Genomic DNA, 12,877 nt, shown 5'->3' on the forward strand with positions numbered 1-12,877 from the left:
CATCGTCTTCATCAATTTGTGACACGGTGCATTGTCTTGGTGAAACAACCATTTTTTTCTTCAACAAAAGAGGCCTTTTCTTTTTCTTTGCAATTTTGGTCTTCAAATGCTCCAATAAACCAATGTAGTAGTCGCTGTTGCTTGTTTCTCCATTTCTCGGCTTTCTCCGTATGCTGTCCACTCAGATGACTGCCGATTTGATTCCGGCACCCATTTGGAAAGCAGCTTTCTCATACCCAAATGCGTATAAAAGTGAAAACGTCACCGCATGATAACTTTAGAGTATCAGATATCTCTTGCTAACTTCGCTTTGCGGGTTTCTATAATAATTTTCAGCGTTTTTTCGATGTTTTCGGAAATAATCGCCTCATTTGGATGGAGCAGAAACCCGGTAACACTTTTCGAGCCATTGCTCAGTTTGGACGGTATTTTTCCTACTAAATAACAATCATAAATCAAAACACGAAATCGGTTTAAATCCATTGTTTATCTTCTTCTTCTTCTTCCTTCTTGTAAGTAGACAAGATGCATGCAGACTTTTCCCTGATATTCGTCGAAGTATCTCTGTTGTTTCTAGTAGTCGTCTCATTTTAGATGTGTCAGGTTTTGTCTCTGCCGCGTATGTTAATATAGGTCTAATTGCTGCTTTATACATTCTTGTTTTTGTGTCTTGTCTTAAGTGTTTGTTCTTCCAGATTGTGTCGTTAAGAGATCCCGCCGCTTTACTTGCTTTTAAGATTTATTGTACTTCTTCTTCAACATCTCCGTTACTAGTTATATCTATTCCCAGATATCTAAACCTTGCTTCCTGCTTTATTATTTCCCCATCAATTTCGATTTTATATCGTAATGGGTATTTATATGTTGTCATACATTTGGTTTTTTCTTCTGATATTATCTTATTGTATTTCTTGGCTGTTGTATTGAAGATATGTGTTAATCTTTAGAGCTCGTCTTCTGTCTCGGCGATTAATGCGGCGTCGTCTGCATAACATAATATTTGGATTTCTTTGTAACCCATTCTGTAACTATGACCTTTACGTACTGCTCGCATTATTTCGTCCATTATTATATTAAAGAGAAGTGGGCTTAACGAGTCACCCTGTCTGACTCCACTTTTTACTGGTATACATTGTGTTAGTTTTTCATTTATCTTTGCCTGTATTCGAATATGGAAATAGATGTTTTCGATGGTTTGTATAATATTGATTGGTGTGTTTTTTTATACAGTATGTGTAAGACGTCTTCGACTTGGATGCTATCGAAAGCCTTTGTCAGGTCTATAAAACATGACTGTGATTTGTCTCGTTAGTTTATTGATTTTGTTGGTTAGGACTTTTGTGGTAAACTTAAGTGCGGTGTTCAGTAGATTTATACCTTTATAATTGTTGGGGTCTTCTTTATCTACTTTCTCCTCTCCCGTTTCTCTTTACATTTCTCTATTATTTCTTTTCTGAACCATGGTGTATTGTTGTTGTTTCTTTTGTTCAGTATGACTTTGCGTTTTCCTAGAGCTTCTGTTGCTGCTTCTTTAATGTTGTTTTTAATTTTCTCCCAGCTCGCATTTATATCTTCGATGTTGTCTATTTTAGTGTTGCCCAAATGCAAGAACAAGACGAGACTTAGACAGTCTTGGTCTTGGTCTTGCGCCAATGCACCTGGTCTTGGTCTTGGTCTTGGTATTGCACTCCCGGTCTTGGTCTTGGTCTTGGTCTTGCAGCAAGAGTCTTGCAAGTCTTGCAGATACCCATTAGCCTAGTGCTATTTATTAAACGTTACTTTAGATCTAAGAACAACGTAACAGAGTAAGTACATTTTAAGCTTGAATTAACATAACTATAATAAAGACCAACCAAATTAATAAATGTCTAAACAACTGACATCGGGTGAGGTTTGAAGCCACGATCTAAGCGATTGGTGCCTATGCTCTAAATAATTCAGCTATCTACCATGCCCCACGAAAGTCAATCTGTTTCTTAATAAACGTTTGCAATTACTAAGCTTACTTGTGCTAAAACGTGGTTAAAACACAAAAAAAAACAAATAAATGACATCAGCATGAATACATTTTAAAGAACATTATCTGCCAAGAAAGGGATTGATGGACATGATGGGCAAAAAATCCACATACATGTATCAAGGGCACAGATTTTTTAGGTGATCAAGTTGTTTTAAATTAAGGAGATACCTACTTAGTAAATACATTAATTTACCAAAATAAAGTAGCAGGTACATCATATATGTAACTGTTAATAAGGTAATAAGTATATTTTTTTACATGTCCACTTTTTCTAGCGGTTATTAAAAAGCTTGTGATATCTCCACCGAATTTTGGTTTTTCATGAAGAAATATTTGTAATTCCTTTTTGTGAAAAGATATTAGATGCTTCCTTAAACCTGACGTGTTTCTGTTGTTCATTTTCATTTCAACGTTTCTATGTAGGCACAATTTACACAAAGCAATTTGGGGTGCATAAATTATTTCGAAAAACTCATCAAATTTGCTTTTAGGTCTTTTAGATCTATAACTCCAACGCTCACTACTCCGACTAGAACTATTTGAATCTTTGTCCCTCATGTCAAATTGTAAATTTGTCACTCCGGGAACAACAAGGATTAGATGAAAAACAATTATTACATTAGACTCAAAGAAAAGCTCAATTGGGAATGAAGTTAAGTAATGTCGAAAAAGTAACTACTATAAACTAGTTACTTTATGTTCGTTACTATCCAATACCCTAAGTATCTAATAACAAACCGATAATTATATATCGTTACTTCGTTATTATAAATACTTCGGTATTTTGTTTACACGGTAGACATTATCTGTTATTAATTTGTCTCGTTACGTTTGACTCTTTCAGCAAATTTTTAACCGAATGATCTCATCGCACACTCAGCAGAAACAATTTATAGCCTTAGGCCGATAAGATTTGTTTATTAGCTAGGGTGACATATTTTAAAAAATATCGATACGATATTACTGTCGGCGTCGCAATGCATGAAGATTATTTTGATGATTAGAGAGCAGCTATTCTCAAAATATGGACAATTAATTTCAGAGCGAAGAAATCTGCTGGAAAATGTACAGAATATTTTATTTTTACATTGTAATTATGACCTCTGAGCACGTGTCAAATGTGTTTTTTTAATAAATATTTTAATTCGGTATGTATGTTTATGGTCTTGTTTGTAATTCGCATAAGTCCAGTTTTTCAAATTTTTATTACATACTTTTTTGCATCTCATAAAGTCCTTAAGCATATACCCAAACTACTATACTCGCTAAAACCAGACTCAGTCCTAACTGCAAGACGCAAGAGTCTCGCAGGCTTAGTCTTGTTCTTGCTTAAGTCTTGCACGGCCAGTCTTGGTCTTGGTCTTGCTAAAATTAGGCGGTCTTGGTCTTGGTCTTGGTCTTGCAAAAACGCAAGAACAAGACCAAGACTGCAAGACCAAGACCGATTTTGGGCAACACTAGTCTATTTGTTTCAGCTGTACCTTCTGCGTTAACCTCCTTTGGCATATTTCTCTTGTAAAGTTCTCTTGGCACAATGATTCTACATTGAATTTTTCCTCGGTGACTTCCTGTAGGAAATGTTTTGGTAAATTTTCATTCTTATTTTTTCTTATTTGTAATTCATTGTTTATAAAATGGATTCATTTTTTTTTTTCATTTTGATACAACATTTTCAATACAATAATTTACGTACTATAATAATCAACTATTAAATATTTTAATTTAGAACTTTAATAATAATCCTTTAAATATTTGAAATAAATAAAAAATAGTTAGTTGTCTCAAGATATTTTGTTGAAAATTGTTACCAGTTAATAGCACATCGTTGCGTTTGTTTAGATTGTAACCTCTGTATAATACTTTGTTTATAACTTGTTAAAGTAAAGGTTTAATGTTAAATGTTCTGTTAGTATTTTTTATTTATATATAGTAGCAAAATGATGTTAGTTTTATAAAGTAACTACGTTCGGTTAATCTATGCTCTTCTTTTTAGCACAGTCGGTAAATTGAATGGCAAAAGCGAGGCTTCTCACATGCACATGCTTGTCACATGATAAAGGCCACGTTGGTAGAAGAATACCGAACGGTTTACAACTCACTCAGCATTGCAATATTTCCGTTAACCCATTAAACGACTGAAGAACGGATATACCACATTGCAAAACACTCAGTAATGGTCAACGTTTTAATAGCAAGTAAAGTTATCACATGGGATAAATTCACAATGGTGCAAAAACGCGCAATTAAACCACATAATAGAAATATGACGGAATTAGTCTACTATCTGGCAGCAATTTCCGCCAGCCAGTTCTCAACGAAACACTCTCATCAAGCTTATTTATGACTGAATTAAACATCTATCTAGTCCGAAAAATTTTAACCAGTGGTGTCTATCTCTGAAAAACATAACATCCTTTGTCTATGTATTTCTAATTGGCACACTGTTTGATTAAAAACTCATTAACAGTGTTTTGTGATTAGCTTCTAGCATGGATGGATGTATAAAGTTCAACATTTCGCAGTATGGTGGATAAATTTGAGTCCACTGGTTTAGTAAACAATCAACAAATACCGTCTATTTATAAGAGTATACAGAAGAATCTGAGGCAGCAGATTTTACGTTGCTCACTGGACCACAACTTCGCCAATTTTGAGTCGTCATCGTGCGAGTAAACGACCATAAACAGCGACGTGTGTGCGCTGATAGGGCTCTAGAGCAGTTGAAAACTGACTCTAATATTTTCATCTTAAAATCATCTTCACCCATTAGGCACGTTTTTGGATGAAAAGTATGCCAACAAACAGAATTGTCGAATTTGGAACGATATCAAATTAGATGAAATCCACGGGCGTCCAATGGGGATATTTGGCATACATAATGGCATTCAGAGGCATTTCAAATAAATAAAAAATGTCAAAGATCTCACACACACTTTGTTTAATATAAATTTAAAAATAGAAGCACTTAAAGCCAAAACATAATTCTTTAATCATTTGTTTATCATTTTGACGACATAAAAATAGAGAAAAGCTTTTAGAATATTGTAAAGAATATATCGTACTTACATATAAAATTTATTGCACTCATTCAGATTACTGAGTTTTTCGTTGAGACTATGACATTTTACATCCTTCATTTGATAGAGGCAGTCAAGAAAAACTTTTAAAATTTCCTTTTTGATTGTCCATCTTGCAAGTTCCCCGATTAAAATGTCATAAAGGAATGTGGTATTTTTTATAGCAAAGATTTCCATATTACATCCAACCAAAAGGTTCTAAAAGTAGAACTATAAATAAAAACATGAAATGTTATCAAATAAAGGAAATCAACATTTTTATTTTTAACACTTGGAAAGTTTGCATTAATTGAATAAAAAATTAAATGTACTGACATCTATATGGACCTTCGGTAGCCTAAAGTTCATATAGAGATGACGTCTCAGGGCCAGCAACCCCAGTTGGGAGTTTTACGTTACCATCAAGTAAATCTGTTTTAAAACATCATATAAAATTATCAGCAACAATGTATGTACACATGTATACCTATTAACGTTAGAATTCTCATTCCGAAAATGTTGTGTAATGTAGCCCGAAAGGGTTACATTACACAACATATATACCCATAGGGAAACAAATATACCCTTTTATAAAAGATTTTTTAATTAAATTGAAAAAAGCCAAATGAGACAGATACGTTACCGAGATAAATCGCGCGCTGGGAACCCCTGGAGCTACCCTAACAAATTACGACACTTTCATTGATATAGTTCGGAAATCCTTTCGAAGACACAATCCTAGAAGCTGTAGAGACAGAAACAGACCCCTTCAGTGAAGAAATCATATAATACGGAGAAGAACTTATGAAGGCCATGGGTGAGAAGTGGCAGTGAAAATGGATAGATGCATTGGAGAATACGGATATGACACATAGCAGTCAGATCGCATGGAATCTAGTCAAGAAACTAAACTATGATAAAAAAAAGCTGTGACAACCTCTAGTCAAATTACACAAGACCAAATCGCTCATTAACTACTAGTCAATGGAAAATCCAACTGGAGATCACTCCCGCAAAAAGCAAAAAATGTTACAGTGTCGACAACTAACTACCAAAATGTGCTTTGTCATCATTTACTTTCTTATCAACGGCTTTTATATAAACAAGATAAATTGATTAGGGTGCTGGTTGGCCTAAAAGGTAATTAAATTGGTATTGGGTGTGAATAAAAGAATGACTCATCTGATACACTACAATGAATGGATGGCTGTTTATTTGTTATTCTCGCTTATTTTTAGAATCATTTTTAGTTTACATACAGTACTTACATAAAAATATTATTTTGGGAACGAAGTACAAAGCAAAATGTTAAGATAAATGTATGATCAAATAAAACTATTAGTAAATAACAAAAATATAAAATCGATATACATTTAATACTAATAATACAGTCGTCAGAGACGAAAAAGCCACTGACTCTCATATAAGAATCATAAGAAAAAGCTGAATATTGCTGAGAATTTCAATTTAGGGACCCCAAAAAACATGCAAAAAAGTTTACCACTCCCATCCTCGGCTTACCACTAAAATGTGTCATATGGAGGGGAAGGGAAACAGTAAAAATCAATTTACCAAGATTCTGTATGCTGTAGAAAAAAATGTTTCAAATAAAACATGTAACAGATAATTTTGAATAAAAATATTTATTAGCACTTTTTGCATATAATGAACTGTTCTCTTAGAAACCAATTTTAAATAAAATTAGTATCAACTCAATAGTAAAAATTCTATATCTTTTGATCAGAGTGTCCCATTAACCAGAAACAAAACACATTTTGATAGACTTACAAAAATAAAAAAAAAGTGAATGAGCAACACAGCTATTTCCACCTTAAGGCAACATTAGTTTACCACTATTTTCTATTTACCATAAGAACCACATTGTACAAAATTTTTATAGACAGAATAAGATTATACTTTTAGACATTTTCATTCAATATTGATGCTATTAAAAATATTTTACTAGATACTTTAAAGTATACTATACATAGCATAGTGTTTCTTTAGCTAGCTCACTGCATGTGAATCATTTATGCAGGTGATAACAAGCTGTAATGCTATTGTTTTAATGCAATCATATTTCTGAGAACTTAATACCTACAATTTTGCACTTATAGTAAAGTATTAAATAAATCTATTAAAAAAAAAACAGAAAATCCTCAAAAAGCTACAATTAAAATAAAAATTTTAACTCAGATCTATAACATAAAAATTACATGTGAAAGCAAAAATGCCCCGAAGGCAAAGAAAAATATTAAATTATAAATAAAAGATGTATGAAAGTGAAACTCTAATGGAGGAAATACAGTTTTTCTATTTAACAGTTTTTCCAAAGATGGAATAAAGTTATATCATTAATGTTGTTCTGAAGCTATTTTCTTGTGGTATATTAATACAATTTACTATTTTTATTGGAATAAGCCATAATTTTACTTTAAAATAAGTTTATTTTGATGTTTCGATTTGTGAATTGCATATTTTATTTACTTATAAAAAGATATTTAAAATTTTTTTCCTACAAGTTCTACTAATAGTAAGTAATTGTAGCAAATATGTTATGGCCTTGAGAATAATTTTGGCATCTTATCAATGACTTAACAATTTATTTACATATCTCTGGAAGTTAAAACTGTTTGATTAAGATTGTTCGGTTTTATTTTACCTCCTAAAATGTAGAAATATATGTTGGATACATTTAAATGATTTTCATAAATATTTGGGTTACAATGTAGGGAATTTAAATATAAATACCCTCTATGGGTCTTGTACATTTTTAAGTACTTACTTCATTATTCATAAACTTCTAAAATAATGCAATGACACTTACATGGCACAAATATGCAAATCAATCATGCAGATCTTTGATAAACATCATTTTTCGTTTCTGAAAGAGACTGTAAAATCCTCATGTAACATTACAAAGTGTTTTAAACATTTTCAAAATAATTTGAAAAAATATTATTAACAACATGCATACTACTGTAAGTTGATAGTTCAATAATTCAATAGATATGTGTTCAAATTTAGTAGATATTCAAAGCCAAAGCTGGATGGTTATTAAAACTGAATGTTTACAAATTATTCACCAAAACCTGAATAAACACAATCAAAACTACTTTTAGAAATTTTCAAAAGGTTTACTTACCTTAACGTGTTGCATTCGGGTTCTAGCAATACATATTTCCTCACTAAAATTTTCCAAACTCCAGGTATCTTCAATAACCTTTTGTATGGTTTTCTGTATGTTTTCATATTTAGTATATGTATCTTCCATTTTTACTGTACTGTGAATAAGTATTTACCAAGAAGAGCAAAGAAATAATCAAAAAAGGAACATATCCATAAACATAATATAAAACTTCTTTACTCTTGGTTTTATTGTGGTATTTTATTTAGGTAGTTTAGATTTGAAAATTGAAAAAGCTTTGAATTTGAAGTTTAAAGAACGCCGACCGCCGACTGTCACAACAATATACTTAATGTCAAAACATCTTCTTTTCTGTGACATTTTACGCATTGATCTGTTAACCAATCACTTTTATTTACTGTGATGATAAGTTTAACAGTGATATACATTCGGTGAACATAATTTTCATAGTATAACAATAACTATTAACAAATATAAATGATTTAAAGAAAAAAGTAGAAAAACTTCCAAAGTTTTGGTCTTGATTCAATGTATGCAACAGTCATTGGCGTGGTAGCGCATTGTCAGTTGCCATAACAACAGTTCAATTTAACTACTTACTGTCAACATTTCATAACAAATCAATTTTCATGCTTTAGGTAAGTCATAAATTGAATTTCTTCCAAACCATAAATTAGAATCACAACATAATGCATTATTGCATACATAAACATAATGCAGACTGTAATTATTACCTTGTCATCTCATAATCGATATACTTGAATAACTCTATAGGCGTATTCCCCTAATTAGCGAAATGATTCCTATTAACTTTGATTCTTTGATTTATAAATTTCTGCATTAACCTTTTTTATTGCAATTAAATTCAATACATAGCGATTTATTTTACAATGTGGTCAACCTTGTGACATTTTTCTTATTTTGGTGACCCAGACAAGGCTAGGGATTAATTTTTAGTCCATGTCCTTTTAAATAAATAAATTATAATTACCTATATCAAAATAAGTAATACCTACTGTAAAAGTATAAAATTTTTATAGCGAATTGTATTCAAAACATTTTACAATATTTATAAACAATTTTAAATTGTCGCTAAGTATTTTTGACCTCATTTAATCTGTAATTTAGTATTAATTTGTATAAATATAAATATTAAGCTTCTAATTATTTTTGCGATAAAATTATTTATATTTAGTTGTTGATAAAATTTGTTGCCTCGTTGAGTTCAGGTTAGGTACCTATAATTTAATAAATATTTTAATTTACATAATCTCAGGTTGACAAAAATCCTGTTTGATTTTGATATAGTTTTATTATGGCTTTGTCAGTAGGTCATACAGCAATTTCAAGCAATTTATTAGGAACCTGTGTTATATCATTTTTTGTTGTATGGTGCTTATTTAAATAAGTATATAAATAGAAAAATGGTACCTTATTTACTACATCCTAAGACATACACCTGAAAAAACGGAGACCGAGATTTACTCAATAACAATGTCACTTTTTGCTTTTAAACAATAAATTCATAAGCATTTAAACCGTTTTATAACCCATTTATAACGAAATAAAGTAGTAATTAACCTATGATATTCCACGAAATGATTATCTTCTATTGTGTTTATAGATTTTCTTACTCCTTCATTGACTATATATTTTTGTAATACGCGATATTTAATTATTTATTTTCACTTGATTCTCTGTATTTACTTTGTAGAATCAATTTTACCATTATAGTAATCTTTCTGTCTATTCCCAAATCTATAAGGGTTTGTGGTAATGCTGGAGGCAGGCGGCAAAGTAATATTGCTCGAGGATAAGCATTATTTCGGGGCAGGTGTAGGTTTTTCGTATATAATATCATAAGAGAGAAAATTTTATCGGCAATATTTTCGACTGGTATGAAAGTTTTGTTGCCTGGTACTTTTCGCGAATTAAATTTTGACAGTTAAATCATGAGACTTCAGTCGAGTGATTTTGTCAAAATTTCATAAGCGAAAATTGGCAAAAAGACAAACTTGAATAAAACCAGAAGAAAATGTTGCCGGTAAATAATTTTCTCTCGAATGATATTCGACAAGACTATTTCACGAGACAATGCACCATATGAACGAAACATAATCTTGATTTATTTGTTAATAATATTAAATGTATAATTATTATAAGCTATAGTAGTTTGCCCATTTTTTTCTATCAAAGCATGGTTTTGTGTATTATTGACCTGTAGCATTTGGGAACTCGAAGGTCCAGCTTCATTTGTTATTCTGATATTTTCGATCAACTTCTGGTCGTGACTGGAATCATTTTCAGATATGGTTTTAGAAAGCTTGTATTTGAGTAACTAGTTAATATAATTAACTCCTGTTCAGAAACACGTTGCTTGAATCCTGAAGATCAATGAGAATGGTTTGTTATTTTAAGTCTTTTTTTGTGTCTATTTTTGTCACTTAGATACGGTGTTGATTCCAAGTGAACAGTTTTTGAACCAAGATCCATCCTTCCAGTTGGGGTGAATGGTAAGAAAGAGTCTGTCTGATAAAATCCTTGGTCCCCTTTTTTCCATTAATTTAAAAAAATAATCTAACTGGGCATAAATTTTCGTTAATTTCTTACCGGCCATTTGCTGCTTGCCAAACTTTTCGAACCGCCATAATTTGTTTTCGAAAAAATGCTGTTGTATTCAATTCGGCCCGTAAATTCTCACATAACATCAAATTCCTTCTGAAAACAGTGAATCTTGCAGTTTACGGCCCCATTGGCTCTCTAAGCAAGTTCAAATGAGCAAAGGCGAAAAAACTTTTTTTGTGCTCCATCGGGGGTTTCCTCGTCGTAGCTTTGGATGATTTTTAATAATTCTTCGGTGGATAATGCTTTTGAACGGAGTTTTATTTTTTATTGAACAGTTTGAAGCTGCCTCCACTTGGTATCTCTGGCCAATATTGTACATTTGAAAGATATATCTGTGAAAGGGTTGATTTTTATGCCGTACTCCGTAAAATATTTTTCTTGTACCATTTTTGCAGTTGTATTCCACATTGGCTTTACAGACGACTCTTTATATTCTTCGCCATTGCCTTTTTTTTTCAGGTTAAAGGCATAATCCTCGAGAATATTTGCTAGTTCCGTTGTGGTAGTACATCTTTCAAGCGTGCAAAATTTCTCACCCGTAGGAACCCCGAAAATTTGGTCCAAATAGCTTCTGGACCTCTGCGTGTTCAATGGGACATTTCTGAAACCAATTTTTTGTTTTCTTTACCTGACTGGCATCGAAATCTTAACCTGGAATTACCAGACACCTTCGTGACATATCTGCCATAATTTTGTCGCTGAGAAATCACGGACAGGACAGGAAGGAGTTTTGTCAGTAGGAAACGTGGCGTTGCTATGACGTTTTATCAGTTAACAACAGTCTAGTGATATAGTCAATGTTAAGCAGTTATGTGAGAATCAGGACACATCTTTATTTGATGAGGCCTATGTTACATTGATCCATCTTTGTTTGTTTAGGTTCACGAAGCGAAATATAAACATTTTTCTTTTACTGATATAAATCGTTGGTTCTTTCCTTATATATGTATGGTTTTGTATAACTATTACCTTTATTTTATCATATCAAAAGTTTGCTTGAAATTAATAAACATATCTAACTATCTGTGATAGTGTTTAGTTAAGATTAAGCAGCCAAAAATCAACTGTGTAAAATAAAATTTTTGTAAATATACATGCTGTATATATGTTTGTAAATATATACAGCGAAAATTTTTAGATAGATATTACTAATTATTATCGTTTAAAGTAAATTATTAATTTAAGTACCAGTTAATTGTTGTATAAATTACTTAACTAACATGTTTTACATCGAAAGTTAAACTTGACTATACTTGACATGTAAATGTGTAGTGTACACACCTATCGCTTTTCTGAAACATTAAAACTTTAATACCAGACTTACAAGAATTTTTTACATAACACAATCACTAATTAATAAGAAATATAATATACGAAATACTTAAGGTTCAAAACAATAACAGCTGCTCTTCCATTTCGCAAAAATCGTTCTATTGAGTTCGTAATGACAGGAAAGTACCCGCTCTACACGGTATTTCTCAGCATGTTTCTTCTCGTATATATCTGCATAACAGTGTGATATATTCAATAGCTCTAACTTCAAATAATCTTCAAAAAATAAATTATTTTCTCGTAACCATTCTTGAATATATGACTTGTTCCAGAAACTTCTTGGAAATTTATGTTTGTACGAATTGTATGGACTTTCGTTTATTATTATACCACAATTCACTCGAAGTTTGGGAGGTTTACGATCAGTTTATTCTCAAAAAAATCCTCTAATGACGCGCTGTTTATTTCTCCATATTACAAGTAGTCGTTTGAATATTTTTTTTGCTAGAGATACAAATTTAGCATTTCAGTAAAAAACCTTTACATGATCCAACATGTAAGAAGACGAATCTCGGACCTCTTTGTTTTGGATATTTTTTTTCCAGGAGTCAAGTTTTTTAGAAACGCATCCTAACAACTGGTTGTGGTTGATTTCGTCCATACTTCATTTTCATCAATCCGATATATTTAAGTTTCATCAATGTAAAATATATTGAAACTTTCCCATCCATATTTCTTGATTTTTCTAAGACCCCA

At 31.6% G+C, this 12,877-nt stretch overlaps 1 protein-coding gene across 2 annotated transcripts in view; it reads right to left on the bottom strand.

Moving 5' to 3' along the window:
* Positions 1-8,534, bottom strand: part of LOC140447619 (uncharacterized) — a 67,628-nt gene extending 59,094 nt beyond the window's left edge. Inside the window, exons 1-2 of one of the 2 annotated variants that reach the window (XM_072540379.1) lie at positions 8,222-8,534; positions 5,087-5,295 (exon numbers count right to left, since the gene is read on the bottom strand). In XM_072540379.1, coding sequence (XP_072396480.1) covers positions 5,087-5,295; positions 8,222-8,350 — 338 coding nt within the window. In that variant the 5' untranslated portion in view covers positions 8,351-8,534. Of the gene's footprint in view, positions 1-5,086; positions 5,308-8,221 lie in introns of both variants that reach the window. The other variant, XM_072540385.1, reaches the window with a different exon arrangement.
* Between the last annotated feature and the right edge of the window lie 4,343 nt (positions 8,535-12,877).

This window comes from Diabrotica undecimpunctata, chromosome 1 (assembly GCF_040954645.1).
Source record: "Diabrotica undecimpunctata isolate CICGRU chromosome 1, icDiaUnde3, whole genome shotgun sequence".
NCBI classification, from domain to species: Eukaryota; Metazoa; Arthropoda; class Insecta; order Coleoptera; family Chrysomelidae; genus Diabrotica; species Diabrotica undecimpunctata.